The sequence below is a fragment of the Macaca nemestrina genome, chromosome 9 (genome assembly GCF_043159975.1).
Source record: "Macaca nemestrina isolate mMacNem1 chromosome 9, mMacNem.hap1, whole genome shotgun sequence".
Lineage (NCBI taxonomy): Eukaryota > Metazoa > Chordata > Mammalia > Primates > Cercopithecidae > Macaca > Macaca nemestrina.
In genome coordinates, this window is record NC_092133.1 from 17,417,526 (window position 1) to 17,436,178 (window position 18,653).

At 46.5% G+C, this 18,653-nt stretch overlaps 1 protein-coding gene across 6 annotated transcripts in view; it reads left to right on the forward strand.

Moving 5' to 3' along the window:
- The first annotated feature begins 1,164 nt into the window (after nt 1–1,164).
- Nucleotides 1,165–18,653, forward strand: part of LOC105467293 (GDNF family receptor alpha 1) — a 215,256-nt gene continuing 197,767 nt past the window's right edge. The window contains exons 1-4 of one of the 6 annotated variants that reach the window (XM_071069064.1): nt 1,165–1,508; nt 5,381–5,666; nt 6,535–6,828; nt 8,070–8,153. In XM_071069064.1, the coding sequence (XP_070925165.1) occupies nt 5,627–5,666; nt 6,535–6,828; nt 8,070–8,153 (418 nt within the window). In that variant the 5' untranslated portion in view covers nt 1,165–1,508; nt 5,381–5,626. Of the gene's footprint in view, nt 1,509–4,119; nt 4,504–4,699; nt 4,795–5,001; nt 5,097–5,380; nt 5,667–6,534; nt 6,829–8,069; nt 8,154–18,653 lie in introns of those variants that run through there. The other 5 variants (XM_071069065.1, XM_011716773.2, XM_011716777.3 and 2 more) reach the window with 5 other exon arrangements.

Sequence of the window (18,653 nt, forward strand, 5' to 3'; positions counted from 1 at the left end):
ATGAAAAAAAAAAAGACTAGGACAGTTTCCTGCCTTCAAGGAGCACACATTCCAGATGTGGAGACAGATGCAGCAACTAACTACAATGCAGTGTTACAATAGATATGGCAGAGACTTCGATGAGGCCATGGAGTATACTGCAGGGAACTATGAATTCTGACCAAAGAGGCCTGTATTATCCTAGTGTCCTGTTTGAGCTCAGCTGAACCTTGAAATATCAGGATGAAGCATGCGTTAGGCAGATGGAAATGAATGGGCAAAGGTATAGCAGTCAAAAACGTCATGGTACCCTTAGGGACTGGTGAGTGGTTTTTTTTTTTTGTAACTACAGCGGTAAATCTGTCAAGCTGTATGATGTCAAACATTGAACTTTCATGGACTAGAATGAGTTAAAAAAAAATCTGAATGCTTTTTGCGCAGTAGAATTTTACAAAATAAAGAGCCAAGGAAAGCAATGAGAGAAAGAGACAAAATGCTGCATGAAATAAAACTGTCATTCTCATCCTGACTCATCTGTTAACTTCGGAAAATACACTTACATCAAGAAATGCCAGAAAATTGCTCACTTCACGTGCTTACGGGTAGATTGAACCCAATTTTGTGGCATTAAAACCAATTTTCTGCTGAGAAAACATGTCACAGAGGATTACATGAACCTTTATAATTATTAATAATATTTGATACTTTGATGTCACCTTTCATCCTGAGATCAGTGCCATACACACAGAAACAGATAAGCTCCAAGGAAACAGAGATGATATTAATACATTAAGTCACAATGCTTTTCTCTCTTCCATATTCCAAGGGCTTTCTGGCCGTGTGTTTCTCTCACCTTTGGAAGTTAGTGGATGTAGGCCGGGCGTGGTGGCTCACGCCTGTAATCCCAGCACTTTGGGAGGCTGAAGTGGGTGGATCACGAGGTCAGGAGTTTGAGACCACCCTGGCCAACATAGTGAAACTCCGTCTCTACTAAAAATACAAAAAATTAGCTGGGCATGGTGGTGGGTGCCTGTAATCCCAGCTATTTAGGAGAGGCTGAGACAGGAGAATCCCTTGAACCCAGGAGGCGGAGGTTGCAGTGAGTTGAGATCACGCCACTGTACTCCAGCCCAGGCGACAGTTTGAGGCTCTGTCTCAAAAAAAAAAAAAAAAAAAAAAAAAAGTTAACGGATGTAGTTATAAAGCAGTGATTTTTTAATTTTTGTTTTTATTAGCTCCTACTACAAGACGTCTTAGGCTACAGTACAGGCCACATCTTTCTGTTCACTGCTTTCCTTGGAAGATCAGCTTTGGACATATCGGTTCTCCTACTCCTTAGCTTCTTTGCCTGCTGATCTCATCCTGACATACCAGAAGTGGGCTGTGTCTTCATGGATTCTTTGACTTCCACAAGAGACTAACAAGGCATCATCATCTTTGTCAACATCATCATCATCATCATCATCATCACCATCATCGTTATCATTATCCTTCCAACTACAACCCCCACTACTGCTGCTGCTTATGAAGTAAGCACTCTATGCACTATTCTACTATTCATATATATATATATATATCATATTAACTAATTCCACACCAACATTATAGGGTAGTGCTGTCCACTATAGCTTGCTGCAATGATGAGAATGTTCTATATCTGTGTTGTCCAATATGGTAGCCACCAGCCACATGTAGCTATTGAGCACTTGAAATATGGTTAATGCGACTGAGGAACGGCATTTTTCTTTTATTTAATTTTAATTAATTTCATTGACATAGCCACATGGCTAGTGACTATTGTATTGGAAAACACAGTTACAGCCTCTGGGGGTTATTGTTACCTTTTTAAAAACAAAGCTCTGTTTTCATCAGTAGCACGAACTTAATAAGGACTAGTGTGAGTGAATGGTTCAGAAATATGTTATTGAAGCTAAAAATACAGATGCTCCTTGACTTCCAATGAGGCTTATGCCCTGATAAACTCATCATAAGTTGAAAATATCATAGGTCAAAAATGCATTTAATATACCTTAAACTACCAAGCCTCACAGCCTAGCCTAGCCTACCTTAAACATGCTCAAAACACTTACAGGAGCCTACAGTTGGGGAAAATTATCTAACACAAAGCTAATTTATAGTAAAGTGTTGACTATCTCATGTAACTTATTCAATACTGAACTGAAAGTGAAAAACAGAATGATTATATATGGTCCATAATCAAAATATGGTTTCTACTGAATGTATATGGCTTTTGCACCATGGTAAAGTCTAAAAATATAAGTAGAAGCATCACAAGTTGGAGATAATCTGTATTTTAAAAAGAAGTCCCACATTCTACATTTGGAGAGCTTTTAGTTCATCCTTCCCCGACCCTGTTAAAATTTGATTCAAAAGAATTCTGTGGAATATATAGGGTAACATAAAGTCATTTCTAAACCAAGAACATTTACAAAAGATGTGGATGATGTCTTAAACCTCATTGTAGTCCAACTATCCCAAGTAGTCAGCACCGGTAAGCACTAGTCCCTCTATTGAAAATTGAAATTCCAATTACTGATTTTCCAAAAGAAGACATTCTCCTCCACTTAAGAAATGGAACAATGAAAGAGGGTTTTCTGTTTCTGGTGACCAGGGAGAAACAGAGTCTTCACACAAAGTCTTAGCTCATATTCAGCCCTCCTTTCCCTGAAACCACATCCCCAGGATTTATCTGGTTTGTTCGTGAAAATATGGGAAAACACTTTAAGGAGAAGAAGCTGATCAGATGACTTAATTACATTTCTGCTTAGTCCACCCTGTAACTTAGACTGTTAGAGAGAGAGAACTTAAGTAGCCCTTGGTTTGAACCATCTGTCGCGAAAATGTGACATATGTTTGCTTTGTTTACTCAACAACCAAGTGTAAACTGATACACTGAACTAGAGGATCCCTGAATGGTGTGGCTATGGGTGTGTGTGTATTGGAGGAGGGGTGTCTGATGAGGGCGTCCTTCTCCTCATACCTACCCCGGAGGAACACGCGTACAGCACAAGAGGAGTGCGGATCCGTAGGATGTCCCCCGGGTTTGGGGCGCGCCCCAAGACACAGACCCTCTTTGGCGACTCCACACAATGTGCAGCCTGCCTGCAAGCAGCCGCTGCAGCCTAGGGGCGCGCCTGGCTGATGTGTGGTTGAATGGAGAGCGGCCCAATCCTCTTCCTTCCTCCTCTTCTCCCCGCCCTGACACCCGGGCCTCAAACTTCAACCAAAGCCCGTGCCCTTTTCAATTAACCCCCCTCGATCAAAATGAGCCATTCTTTTCTCTCCTCCGCGGCGGCCCATTGTCTGGCGTGATAGGTTTGCTGATTTGACAGCTGGGCGCACACATATTTGATTCAAACTCAGTCTCCCCGAGAGATGAACTTGGACATCAGCAAAGATCCCGAGCACTGCGGGCTGGCTCCTAGACCAGTCTCCGGACCCAGTGTAGACTTCGGTGCCCCGGGCGCCCCCCGGCGTGCGGGAAGGGGAGCGTGTGTCAGGGGTGGGGGGCGGGGAGTGAGCAGCACGACTGGGAACGAGGGCTATGTACATGTTAGGCTTTTTTAGGCTTTCTTTTCTTTCTTTCTTTTTTTTTTTTAAATTTATTCTCGAAACAGCCAAGATGGAGGTCAGCTTATAAATTTCCTAAAGCCAGGTCTGGCCGGGTTTAAATGCAGTGGGTTGGGGGCTCGGCTTTTGTCTCCTTGTCGGAGCTCGAGGAGATAGGTAGAGACTGCGTGTGCATGTGTGCGTGTGAGTGTGAGTGTGCACGCGCTGGCGTGGACGAACGGGTGGGCGCATCCCAGGATCGCCGCTCCGGCGTCCTGGATCTGAGTGTGTCTTCTACGCACCAAGTCTTGAATCACAGCCACTAGTGACGTGGGGGGAAAACTTTGTGTTCCAAAGAAGGGTCTGGCTCGATTGCCCTAAGAAGAAAGAGCCCTTGTGCCCGTATGTGTGTGTGTGTGTGTGTGTGTGTGTGTCAGAGAGAGAGAGAGAGAGAGAGAGAGAGAGAGAGAAAGTGTCTGGCAGCACCCGCGGCCGGCTGCAGAACGCTGTGTGTCCTGTGCGCGCGTGCTGTCCGGCCGCGGGTCTCACCGCAAGCGAGCGTGTGCAGCTGCGGCTGCCTGGAGGGCGAGCTTAGGAGGGGGCTGGAGCTGCGGGGCAGCGGGAGCAGGAGCAGGCCGAGGGTCCGCTGGCCAGAAGAAATCTGGCCTCGGAACACGCCATTCCCCGCGCCACTTCCAATAACCACTAACATCCCTAATGAGCATCCGAGCCGAGGGCTCTGCTCGGAAATCGTCCTGGTCCACCTCGGCCCTTGGAGCTCTAGAAGATTGCCGCATCTATTTTTTTCTTTCTTTCTTTTTTTTTTTTTTCCTAGGGCAAATAAAGTGAGCCCGGAAAGGGAAGGAGGGGGCGGGGACACCATTCCCCCCGAAAGAATAAATAAGTAAATAAACTGGCTCCTCGCCGCAGCTGGACGCGGTCGGTTGAGTCCAGGTTGGTGGCATTTGGAGCTTTTTTCGTTCTGTTTGGGAACCCATTGCCGCTTCCTGTCCCTCTTCCCCACTCCTTCTTCCTCCCTCCCCCGGCCACCTCTTTCCGTTTTGCAGGCGTCTCCCAACTTTGGGGCCCGGGGGGCGCTCGTGGCGCCGGGCTGCACCTGCCGGGGCGCGCGGGGACTGCGGGCCAGCGCGCTCGCCCTGGGCGGGGGTGCGGAAGCGCCCGAGTCCGGGCACCCGGCGAGGGTGTGAGAGGTGCGGACACTCAGGAGGGAGCCGAGGACACGCGGTGGGTAGGGGCGCAAGAACTGGGTTTCAGCCCCAGTCGGGACATCGGTTCCCCATGGCTTGGCGGCCTCTGGAGGGAGACCAGTCCCGGGGAGAGGGAGGGCGGCGACAGGGGCTAGGGATTGGCGATCTGAGTGGGGAGGGCCGGCGCTGAGGGAGCTCGGTGGCTGACGGAGGAGGGGGAGGCCAACTTCCCGGGAGAAGGGGCTCTTTCGGCGCCAGGGCTGGCTGGGGAGCTGCCGCCGCCGCCACCGAGGGCTTGTATTCCAGGCAGCGGCCGGCTCCGCTCACGGCGCTCGGAAAGTACCATTTATTTATTTATTTGCTCGTGTTCAGCCTCTCGGATTGAACCCAACAGACACCCCCTTGGACTTTAGGAACCCTCTTCAGACCTCTCCAGCCCTCACCCCCATTCCCGTGTCAGCGGCCCCTGGAATACACGCACATGCACCCCGACCCGGGTGGGGGTGGGTCTTCACCCTGGCGTTGGAAAGTCTCCAAAGGCGGGAACGGGGGAGGGGAGAGGGGCTGTGGGGGGAGTCTCCTGTGCTCTCCGCTCTCATCTCAAAGTGCGCCCTCCCTTCCAGGTTGGGTCGGACCTGAACCCCTAAAAGCGGAACCGCCTCCCGCCCTCGCCAGCCCGGAGCTGAGTCGCCGGCGGCGGTGGCGGCTGCCAGACCCGGAGTTTCCTCTTTCACTGGATGGAGCTGAACTTTGGGCGGCCAGAGCAGCACAGCTGTCCGGGGATCGCTGCATGCTGAGCTCCCCCGGCAAGACCCAGCGGCGGCTCAGGATTTTTTTGGGGGGGCGGGGACCAGCCCCGCGCCGGCACCATGTTCCTGGCGACCCTGTACTTCGCGCTGCCACTCTTGGGTAAGTCGAGGCCCGCCGCGGGCTTTCTTACCCGCTGAGTCTTTCCTAGGGTCGTTTGCAGCAGCCCACTCCGCCCCCCGCACCAAAATTGGGGCGCGGGTGCGGTGGATGTGGGAGGAAGAAGTTTCGTTTGGGGAAGGGGATCGCGAATCCCCGGGTTAGGGAGGCGGTGGCGGTGCGGCGCTGCCCGAAGCTTTTCGGGCTTGGTTTTGATTTCCTGTGGTTTTTAATGACCCAGCTTGGCGGGGGACTAAGGAGCCCTCCAGCCCAGGGCCCTGCAACCCCAGAGAGTCTCCGGCAGCTCGCGGAGCCGCGGCAGGCAGGTGGAGTTGGGGAGCATTGGGGGCGGGAGACCAAACTTGGAAAAGTTTTTCCCGAGTAGCTTCTGAGCGCTCTCCGCCCGGCCGACCGCTGACCACGGCTGGCCTGCCCCGCGCCCAGCGCGCGCCCGGTGCCCAGTCCGCCGCCGCGCTTCTCCTCGGAAAGACCCTGAGTTTTAGTCGGGCGGAGCGGGTGGCTGGAGCTGGGGGTGGCCCAGGAGCCCGGGTCGTCGCTCAGGCCAGGATGCCGCGGGGCGGAGGGCCGACGTGCACGGTGGGCAGCGCAGGCTCTGGAGCAAACCCTTAAAGCCTGCGGGCTGAGCCTGCGCCACCCTTCCCTACGGGCCCGGAAGGGAGAGGAGCTGGAGTTCCTGGGGGCGGGAAAATGGACTCCCGGATGGTCGAGAGGTGGACCCGCTCGATCCCTGAGCAGGGCGCCCCCGAAGGCTGGTCAAGCATCCCTGACCTGGGCGCGCGCCCTCGCCCGGATCAGTTGCGTCCCGGGTCCCCGCCCGCCGCACTCAGGCTCCCTCCCCTCTACCCCACAGACTTGCTCCTGTCGGCCAAAGTGAGCGGCGGAGACCGCCTGGACTGCGTGAAAGCCAGTGATCAGTGCCTGAAGGAGCAGAGCTGCAGCACCAAGTACCGCACGCTGAGGCAGTGTGTGGCGGGCAAGGAGACCAACTTCAGCCTGGCATCCGGCCTTGAGGCCAAGGATGAGTGCCGCAGCGCCATGGAGGCCCTGAAGCAGAAGTCGCTCTACAACTGCCGCTGCAAGCGGGGTATGAAGAAGGAGAAGAACTGTCTGCGCATTTACTGGAGCATGTACCAGAGCCTGCAGGGTACGCCCGGAACCTCCCCACACCACCCTGCGTCCCTCCCCGAAGGCAGGCGGGCCCTCCGTCCCCCGGCCAGCTGATCTCATCCTCCACTCACTTCTCCCCAGCTGCGGAATGAGGACCTTTCATTGGCCCCCAGGGACAACGGCAGCTGGTGTTTGCTGGGCTGACCAGCATTGTTGAGCCTGGTTGTTGGAAAACCCATGAGGAGGTCGGGGGCGCGGCGGGGGGCACCCCTGGGACCCCACTGACCTCTCTGAAACCTGGTCAGAGCATAGGAGGAGGATCCCACTCAAGGACCCCAAGGAACCCACAACTTCTTTCCAAGGAGAGCCAGCCTGGAGCTTTCGGTGGCCTCAGAATAATAATAGGAGGGCTTGCCCTGCAGCTGGTCTGGACTTTCCCCCGGTCTTGTTCCCTTTAGTCTGCTCTGACCTGAGATAGAGTATTGTAAAAGGTCCAGGAAAATCCATTCTATCTTCACCCTCCCCACCAAACGTGATCAAAGGCAGATGTGTAAAAAACCGTTTGTCATCTTACATTAGCTGAGTCTTGAACCAGCTGGTGTGGTTCAACCTCGGTTATCACAGAAGTAGCTCAGGGAGAGAAAGAACCACTTGTCACAACCATCCAGTCCAATGGGAATGTTTTGGTCCTCATAAGCCAGAGGGGGCTCATGTTTGTAAACCTAACACAAACACCTTGTGTGTTCATTCTCGACTGAGACTCACACGGGAGATATGTATTATACAGATTTGACCTGTCAGCAGCCACTTCCTCCAGAGTCTATTAATGAAAACCTGTTTCAGAGATGGGCTGTTTAATAGCCATGGTACCTGCCTTCCAACTGTATGCCAAGTTTTGGGAGCAAGCAGAAATGTGGGTCTTTCCTGGGTCACCTTTCTTCCATTGGCTCCTGGAGGCAAGCAGGGCTCGTGACGTCATCGGCTCCAGCTTTCCTCTCTGATTTCTATTCCTTTGCAAAGAGTGGGAGAGTTTTCTGGCAAGATCGGGCTGGGTTGTTCTCCAATGTTTTCATGGCACTCTGGGGAGAACAAGGACAACAAAAGCAGAGGGAATGAAAAGAAATAACCATAGAGAAAGAGATGCATTTGAAATCTTTCAAAGTTTCAGCATCTTTTTGTTACACAATCATAACATAATTAGAATTCAGATTCAGCAGCAAAAACCTGCTTGAAATATATGATTTTCATATCTGAGCCCAGTCTTTCTGTTGTTTTTAGGAAATGATCTGCTGGAGGATTCCCCATATGAACCAGTTAACAGCAGATTGTCAGATATATTCCGGGTGGTCCCATTCATATCAGGTAAGCAGATTTATAGTTCCACGCCGATGCTTTTGTGTGCTTGAATTCGTTGGCTTGCATTCTCTTTGGCTCTCAAAGAGCGTATAAGTAGATAGTTGAATGGCACAGTGTTTCTGGGAAATTAGAAATAGGATGATGATAATGAAGAGGCAGAATGCCTAGAGATGATTGTATGACTTGAAAGTAATTCTAAATGAAGTAATGTGGTGTGGTGGTTTGGAAGAGGTTCGAGGGAGATGACTTGGTTGAGTTTTTTGTTTTTTTTTTTTTCCACATTAAAATATGATTGGCCATCTCTTGCAAAGGGAGTGCCACTTCTGTCTGTAGGTGGCAATCGTATTCTCTTTTGCTGCATACCTTACATAGTGCCTCCCTGGAAATGGGATCTGTTCAGATTATGCCACTTACTTTACAAGAGGCCTGAAGATAATCTTAGATTGTTGAAAAATTTGGGATGAATTCTCTTGTCTGCCTTTGATTTAAAAGATTAAGCTCTGCCATTTGTTAAGAATTCTTTTGCTTCTATTTTTTCCTGAGCAAGTGTGTGCATTTATGAGAGAATGTACTCCTGCCCCAACGGCCCTTTTAAATGTGGTCTCACTTCCCATGGTTTGTTTTGTCTCTCTTTGCAGTTCTATGTGTGGTTTGGAAATGAACTTTGTTTTAGAGTTAAGTTTTTCATAACATCTGCTTTCAGACAGCCCATAAATAAGCAAGGCAGTAATTTATCTTTATGACATACAGATTCCAGACTAATGTTGTCTTTATTTATTTACAGTTTAGACATTTTCTCAAGTATATATAGCCACCACAAATTATATGTCTCTCAGTGGTTAAACGTGATGGTTAATGTTGAATTTGATTCTATGAGATTATGGTTTGTAACTGGTGAGTGTCCTGGTGTTCTAAATGTTTTGTGTGTGTGTTTTTTTTTGTTTTGTTTTGTTTTGTTTTTGTAGAAAAGCCACAGGATCAAGGGAGTGTATAAATACTGATATTTTATTTAGGTGTATTATACATGCATTCATCCATTCACCAAACATCCATTGAGCCCCTACTATGTTCTAGCTATTGTGGTTTGGGCAGTGAGCCAGTCATCACCTTGCCCTCATGAATCTTAGAGATAGACAGGAACTGACATTTATCAAGCCTTATTATTTGCCAAGCGCTGTGTTAACAGTGTTACATCATTAATTTATGTAATCATCAAGTGCTTCTTAGGTATTAATATTTCCATTTTATAGATGATTAAATTGAGGCATAGTGAAGTTAGGAAACCAGTGCCAAATCACGAAAGTCTTAAATGGTAGAACCAGAATTGAAACTTGGATTTGTTTGATTCTAAGCTTTTGTAACATCTACCCTTTGCCACTCAGAGTGTGGTTTCTATACTGGCATCATTGACATTGCCAGGGAATTCATTAGAAATACAGGATCTCATTTTAACTACTGAATCAGAATACACATTTTAACAAGATCCCTGGGCTGGGTGCTTCATATGCACATGAAGCTTGAGAAGCGTTCCTCTACATCATTCTGTCTTTTCCTTCAGAGGAAAAGTGTGTGTGTGTGTGTGTGTGTGTGTGTGTGTGTGTGTGTGAGAGAGAGAGAGAGAGAGAGAGTCTGTTTTGGCATAAGATATAAGGATACAAGCTTAGTATAAGAGGAATTCAAATGTTTCTCTGTGTAATACCAATAATTTCCACTCCATGTCACTTCTAGTGCTTTCTGTCCCTTTGATCCAGCCAGGACAGTGTTTTAAGCAGTGGAGAGGAGATGTACAGACAAACGTATGTGACCACCTAAGCTCTCCTGGGAGCAGATCTGTAGAAACTAGGATGCAGTGTGGCCAGTGGAGTGCCAGAGGCAAATCTGACCTTCATCCTGCTTTTGAGGGACAATGCCTCTTACCTACTGTCCTCCCTGTGGACTCCTCAGTCTTTTGTACTGATCCCTTGGAAGGGTATGAGCCTCTCCATGGTCACTGATAGTGAGGAAACAGGCAAGGAAGAAGGGCCATTGGGTTTTAATTTCAGAATTTCTACGAGCAATGGGTTTTTGTTTGTTTCTTGCACTGCCGCCCAGGGCCCAGGCTGGAGTGCAGTGCCATGATCTTGGCGCACTGCTACCTTTGCCTCCTGGGTTCAAGTGATTCTCCTGCCTCAGCCTCCCAAGTAGCTGGGATTGCAAGCGCCTGCCACCATGTCTGGATAATTTTTGTATGTTTAGTAGAGAAATACATGTCACCATGTTGGCCAGGCTGGTCTTGAACACCTGACCTCAAGAGATTCGCCTGCCTCGGCTTCCCAAAGTGCTGGGATTACAGGTGTGTGCCACCATGCCTGGCCACAATGGGGTTTTATTATTTTTTTTTTAACTTTTTTTTTAGAGACAGGGTCTTGATCTGTTGCCCAGGCTAGAGTGCGGTGGCTTGATCACAGGTCACTGCTGCCCCGAACTCCTGGGCTCAAGCGATCCTCCTATCTTAGTCTCCCGAGTAGCTAGGACTACAGGTGTGCCACTACACCGGCTAGCAATTGAGTTTTTTGACACTCATTTTCCCTCTCAGAGTTGCTCTTTCATTTGTATAATGAGGTAATTGGAGTAAATAATCTCTAATCGTTACAGTCCGTGGATCTGAGAAAAGGTTGGGCTCATCTCTAGAATTCTTCCACAGTTCTCTTACGTCACCTTTTCCAGCCTTGCAATCATTTCAACTCTTAAGGAGGCATGGTCATTCTCAGATACCACAGGTTTGTCTGAATTTATGAGTAGTGGACATTCTTCTGCATGGGCCGAGTTTCACTTATGCATTCCTTGGATCTCATTCACAGGCCAGGTTTCTTTTCACGGAAAGTATGATCTGGAGTTTGTGAGCCCTTCCTGCCTAGAACCCAGAAATCATAATGAATCAGCCAGAGCCAGAAAGGCCTTGTCTAGAGCTCCATTTTCTATCTCAAGGGCATTGGCTTTAGGTTCCAGCACTAATGAGCTTTGACCTCTGACAGTGACTGTGCTCCTTAAGTGGGATAGTAAAGCCAAATGGAACCTCGAGAGGCTTTAAGTCATTGAATAATGCATATTCTCCAGTTTGGCCTTTGTAGGATGGAAAAAGATGGAGGAACAGGACGATAAATGTTGCTTTTCACGGTTTGAATCTGAGCTTTCTAGAACATCCCTTCTGTCTTGAAAATTTGTCTGAGGAAACCAGGACAACACTGTCTCTGCTTTTCACAGATATGGTAGCAATCAGAGTTTCCATATTTGGATATCTCTGCCCAACATGAAGAGCATGTTTATCCACATACACTAAGGGTGAGCTGAATCCTCCCAAGGAACAAGACATGTTTGACATTCTTGTGTTTCCATTTTCCTTGGATTCCTCAAACCCACGGTCATTTTAGCCATTGTTTGCTTGCTAACCACATAAAAGGCCTTGCTGATGTATTATCAGTGGTCTGTTGGGAACAAGCAGAAGAACAAAAATAAGGTGGAATCTAAAAACCGTCCTCTCTGTTTTGAAGCTTGAAATGCAGAAGGGAAACCAAGTAGCCAAGTCAGGAGAGAACTGCAGAGGGAGGGTGGAGGGCTGCTTTCCAGAAACCTGAGAGCGGAAGCCTTTGGCCCCTGGGGCACGATTAAGGGCTTAAGGAGGTGTGTTTCCTGTGGGGTGAGGCTAGTGTGGGTTTTAGGGGCCTGGAACATGAAGTGAGCGGGAGCACACACAGGAAAAAGTAAGCCAGTGCGAGAGGATGTCGGAGGAGAGGCAGGAACACAGAAGCGTCCTGGGATCCCAGAGGGCAGAGCTGTGTGGGCGCTCAGGGGCTCAGAGGCAGAAGCTAGTATGCGCAATGCACTGTTTAGCATCTGCGTCTCTCTCAGCCAAGCTCTCTGCTCTTGCACCTCTGTTCTGCCCCTGCTTTTCTTCCTCAGAAAAGTTCAAGACACAGCAAGAAGTAAATAGGGATTTGAAAGGATAATGAACCAATTGGCAATTTTTTTTTTTTTTTGGACTCTCTGGAGTGGAAGAACAAAGCAGTGAGAAATTTCGAAAATGCAGTAAGTGCTAAGAAAAGCCTGAGGATGGGGATCAGAGGGAGGACAGAAGCACCTCTTTGGCAGCAAGGTTTAAAACTATTGATTGGGAGACTGGATTTTTGTAGAGAAGTCAGGAGATGCCAGGCTTTCCTTAATATGCAAGTTAATGATATTGCATGCAAGAATCAAGTGGATAGATTGTAGGGAAAGAGTAATGTTAGGTTTTGAACATCCTGATTTTCTGGAAGAAAAGGTCGCAGCTTCTAGCGCTCGTCATTTTCCTACCGAGTTCTAGGAGTGACTTTGACCTTCCTGGGAAGCCTTAGGATCTCCAGATTGGTTCCCAAGTAATTGGAAGTGGTTTGCTCCAGGATGAGATGCGCCTAAACTCTCTTTTGAGTCTTGCCTCTTTTTTTCTGAGTGATTCTGTGAATAATTAGCCATGTTTAGCATTTCTGTTCAAATGCACCATCATATTTAAGTCATTATTTTTAAAAAAGTTATTACACAGTTCACATGTTGGAGAAGAGCCTTGTAACATCCCCTGCTTTCTTGTCAGGTCATGACGAGAGAAAGCCTTGTAAATACCAGCTATTAGGGGTCGTGGTGGTCCTTTTCTTGCCACTCAGCTGTCTAATCCTGGTTCCTATATTTGAGAACCCCCATTCATTTCCTGTTATTTACTCTGGCATATGGTAAACTCCTTAGTGGGCCAGTGGAGGCCCTGCTCTCCATCTTGAAGCCCCACACCCCCTCTCCACTCAAGCTCACTGAGCCGAACAATTCCCCAAGTATTTCATGTACATTCACTTTCCTGTGCCTTTGCACATGGCCTTGCCTTTACTTAGAAAACTTCTATCAGTTCTTTAAGACCAAGATCAAATTTCGCCTCTGAAGGCGTTTGCTGGAATCCCCCCAAACAGGCAATTCCACTCAGGACTCCCTCGTGCTCCGTCGTGCTCTTGCCTTTATGGTAGCCATTAATCACAGCATATCGAGAGGACTTATTTATGTGTCTGTTTTTCCCACTGGAAAGTCGGAGACTTGCTTGGTATGCCGGGTGTCAACTCAGCACCAAGCATCCTTCTTGATCCTGAGCCGGCATTCTGTCAATCACGAGTAGTTGAATGTTAGAGAAGAAGGGTCCCTAGAGATCTAGTCCAGCACTCTGTTTTATAGACTTGAAGCTCAGAGAGGGGAGGGGATTGGACAGGGTCACAGTGCTTGAGGGTAGGCTTGGGGACCTTTGCCAGGTCATGGCACTGGTGTAGGGGGAGCCAGCGTTGGCTCCTTTTTGTCTGCATACTCTCTGGGCAAGCCTCATTCATTCTGGAGACCTCAGCCACCACTTACATCGATGACTCAGAGCCTTCCTTCCTACTGCAGCCTCTCCTGAGCGCTAAACCAGCATTTCCAGCTGAGTCCTGGATGACTCCATCTGGCGGTGTATCAGTTAACTCAAACTTAGCATGTCCAGAATGGATCTCATCATCTCTCCTTTGCTCCTTATACTCTCTCTTCCTGGATCTCCAGTTTTATTTAACAGCATTATTGTCTTCCTAGTGATCTGCACTATAAGTTGTGGAGTCATCTCCGTCCTTTCCACTGTCTTCAACCCTTCAGTCTGACTCATCACCAAGCCCTGCTGAAATTACCTGCTGTCTTTTGAATTGCTCCCTTCTTTCCACATCATGGATATAACTGTCTTATCTCTCACTTGAACTCTGCATGGGCTTTTCCAACTGACTTCCCTAGCTTCTCCCAGTCCAATCTGACCTCCTCATTTCCAGGTCTTGTGCACCTTGGTGACTTCCAGGAACACTTTGGCTTCAGTCTTCCTTCATTCCTTTACTAACTGGCTTTTGATCTCGCCCCAGCCACCATGTATCATAGACAAGACAGGCTGAGCAGCTGCCGTTCTACCAGCACTCTGGGCAGCTTCATCCCTCCATATTTTGCACCTGCCATTGCTGGGAGAAAGAACGCATGCTCTGGAGTTCCACCAACCTAGGTGAATGAATCCCAGCTCTGTCACTCACCTTATCTTGAGCTCACTGTGCCTCAGGTTCCACGGGTGTAAAATGGGATGATGATAATGCCTACTGTATAGGTTCTTGTGGATTAAAGATGCCATATGTCAAATATCAGGTATAGTGCCTGAAACATACTTGGTCCTCAATAAATCTCAGTCCTTTTTAAAGCTACACTAAGGCGATGTTGGCTTCCTCCTGACTCAAGATTGGGACTCTTTTCAGCAGACCACATTGCCTCATCAGAGAACGATGATTCTATGTCTTGCAAAAGGTAGCAAACCTGAGCCTTCAGGAAATGAAAAATCTATCCTCTATCCAAAAGGCCCTAGAGCCAAGTCCTGTCTCTTAATCACCCGGCCTGAGGCTTAGCTACCCTGTGGGGAAGGTCTTCCTTATTCCTGTACCGAGTCTCTCCTTTTCCCTTGGACCCCTGTCCTCATGCCCTGTGGTTGAAAGTGAGTTGGTTGCAGCTGGAGATCACCTGGGGTGGGAGCTTTTCCTGTGCTTAAGGATTCTTGTGATCAGCCTTCCCTTCCAAGCTTGGCTGATTCCTATTCCTCTAACCTCTCCCCATAAATCTTCTTTCCAGTACCCCTCATAGCGGCAAGAATTACTGCTCCCTGAGAAGGGCATGCCTTAAACCTGGGAGATGCTTCCGTCTGCAAAGGCTCTGCTAAGTACACTTACATTTCACTTTCACAGACCACTACTTTTGGTTTTTATTCTCTCCCTCTTCTGCCCCTCAGCAATCCATTTTTATTGTAGAACAATAGGAAATTGCAAACAGGTAAAAAAGGAAAAGAAATTTTAATCACCCAGTGTCCTACCACCCCAAAATAACCGCTGTAAACATGCTAATGGGAGCCTTTTCCAATTTTTGCTATATATGTAAATATGCATAGATGTGTAAGTACATACATGCATACATACATATATGTTTTTTACAAAAATGGTGTCATAATCTACATCTACTCTCTGATTACCTGCATGATGATCTGAAAAACCTATGTCTTTCTGTCTCACTGACCAGTTCCTAAAGGCAATATTTTATTATTTAGATTAAATGTCAACCTCAAGAAGGTCCATGAATAAAGGAGTAGGACAAGCTAGTATCTGTACACTTGTGGCAAAGACCCGAATGTTCCAGCGAAGGCTGTGAAGGTACAGACAGTTAAATATTTTGCATAGAGTCATTGTAGGTCCTGTTACCAGAAGAAGGGAGATAAAACATCAGTGAGTGACAGGTAATTGCGTGAACTGAAGATTGTTACAAGGTGCAAATTATTTATAGCCAACATGTCTGTCCTCATTCCTTCTTCTTAGTCCTCTGAAGTATTTCTTTTTGCGATCTCTTAATTTTTCTGCTGTCGAAGCTTGTTCTTTCCAACGGATGTCCTTTTTGTTTTTTGTTCTCTGGGACATAGTAGCAAATTCTCAAGAGGATGTATCCATTGGGGCTTGTTTGGTAAAAGAGTATGGATCCAGCAGTCAGGAGATCTGTGTTCCGCTTCCAGCATCATTTACCCCTAACTAGCTGGGTGACCTTGGGCCAGTGTCTGCAGGTCCTGAGGGTCATCTGCTCCTTTTGTAATTTGAGGGCAGGGGCCTAGAGTGAATTTTAACATATTAGGTTGTTGCAAAAGTAATTACTGTTTTTACCATTACTTTTAATGTTTTCATTCCTTTTTGAAGAGCCCGTATGTTGAATCTTGCATAGTTATTCAGTTAGTTATTCTGGAACTATTTTTCTTTCTAGCATTTTATTCATGCCAAGGAAACTTGGGATCTTGGCATATGTCTTTCATGTTAATAACCTTTATAAAGTATGATTTATTCAACGTATACCTTACTTTGAACTAGAATGGCATCTTATTTGAATACATGGAAGAAGATAAAGTACAAAAGAAAATAAGTAAATGGAGAAAACGGGGAAAAGTGAAAATGAGAGTAGAAAAGAGAAAATGAAGCCAGGAGTGAGCTCAGTACACAAATGCATGCTACAAGATTATATTTCAATAAATTAAATGATCGGAAGTGCCACGTTTGTTTCACAAAAGGATAAATAAAACCACTGGATTTGTAGATGCAGTAGGACATCTAGAGGTCATCCTAGTCCTGTCCCCTTATTTTACTGATAAGAAAGCAGAATTCCATAAATTGATAGGACAATGGAACATAAATTGTCTACAACAGTGATGACAAGTAAAATTAGGTGTGTGTTTGCTTTTAAATGGGTCTTTGAAACTCTCCATATCTTGGCATTTCCCCACCTCAGTTCAGTTGTCTTTCACCTCTTCAAATCTGTGGCCCCGCTTAGGATACAACACTTTTTTTTCTTTGTTTCTTTTAGCTTGAGAGCCACAGCCTTTGACTTAAGGAGGTAGTTGTCCATTGTTTTGGAACAAGCGTTAATTAATAGGTCTCTGGCAACAAGAACTAGTGGCTGGAATGTTAATTTTCATATTTCTTGGCACCCTTCAGGGTTGTCTGTAAGGAAAAGTGAGAAATTATTTGTTGCTTTAAGCCATGTCAGCCCTCAGATTTTTTTAAAAGATAATCTTTCATTCAGAGTTTTTTGTTAAAGGAGCTAACCACTTCCTGTAATTTAGAGACTCAACTAGCTGGGTCAGTGATGAAAATGAATGGGTAATTTGCATAAGGGGCTAATTTATTGTGTCTCCCGGGCATTTCTTTCATCTCTCTTTCCATTCTAATTAATGTTCTAAGAGGGTCTATCGCCATATCAGAAATTAGGGGTGAAAGCAGCTATTGTTAACCTTTATTATTATGATTTTTTATCTTCTGTAATCTTTTAACCATTTTCTTTTCATATCCAGGATTTACATAGACAGGGCTGTGGGGTATACGGAGAGATTTTAGGGGTGTACCCTTTTACAATCTTTCTTCAAATAGTAGGCTGTTGTAAAAATAAAAATGACTCAGGATAGCTCTCCAGGCACAGGAGGATTTGCAAACCATATAGAAGTATGCAGCCATGGTGGCAGAATTGTTTCTAAATACAAGCTCTCAAAAACATCTTTATAAATGGCTATGCAGACATACAGGCATATATACATTTGTATATTTGCCTGCTCACATGTGCATGTTTTTATACTGTGTGTTAAGTGTGGACACGATAAAAAATTTTGCCTCAAAAAGATCTTCTTTGACACATGTTTCAGTTGGTCCTGGCTGTGACAAAGGCAGCTGTGTGTGCGAGTGTGACACAGCTGAGGAAAGGCAAGAGAACAAGCAATTTCTTCGAAAATCAATTGCAATTTACTCCTACTAAATTGACCGAGGGTCCGCCCCATCCACGCATTAGCATATGACAGACTTTTAATCATTTGGTCAAGTGGCCTATTTTTGGTCAAACTGCAGTTCCCTTTGGAACTCTGCCCATCCCAGAACTGTGTATTCTCCTCATTGAATCCTCAGTCTCTTGAAAGGGGAGGTGAGTGAGCAAAGAGGAATCCCGCTGGGGAAGCCCCTACCCTGTGTCCCCTTACCGTGCTGTGTGTCCTGCACTAAGCTGCCCTTTCACAGACTTATGTTCTTCTGGTCCTCCACCATGCTAAAAGGTACGTATTGTGCCCTCTGATTTCTGAGGAGGAAAGCTGGGATCAGAGAGGTTGAGTAGCTTTCTTAAGGCCACACAGCTGATACGTGGAAGAGCTCCGATTCACTTCTTGTTCCTGTGACTCCAAAACCTGTGCTCTTTCTGCTGTTAGGTGATGAAATTTTAAGCACAGACCAGGATCCCTTATTTAGAAGGAGCTATCTACTCCCTTTTCTCCCTCCTTAATTCCCAGCTTTCTCCTCGGTCTTCCACCCTAAAACACTGTTTGACAAAGGGCCTTTAAAGTTGCAATATACACCACTACCTGTTATTTTAATATTTGGGCCTGCAGTCTGATGGGTTATTAATTGACAACCAAAATCCAGAGCACGCGTGCTATTAAAACCATTCCTGCGGAACTGCAGAAATATTAACCAAAGAAGCAATTTCTGGATTGTATCTTTTTTCATTTCAGTGTGAGATGGAAGGCTTCGAAAGTGGAGCAGAATGCCTAGGGCCATTTTTTTGTCATGTTGTTGTATAAATAGCATTACACAGTGATTAAAAAAAAAAAAAAGGAATACATAGTTTAGTTCCACTTTAAGGTGACCTAATGTGCTATTCATTTGTCTTCCACCATGCTGGTGCCACTTTCCTCTAGGTCCCTGTGAACTGTGTAAGAAGCACCATGCCGGCTGTGATTTCTGTTGCCCTTTGCACATGATCGTTTTGTGTGCAGTTAATAATGTATGAAAATAAGTATTGATTGCATTCTTTGTAGGAGAAGGCCAGCAGGTTTCTTAAAGCCCATGTTTATGAAATGTTTCATTGATTCCTGTTACTACGAGTTTTGAATAAAACACTTGATGA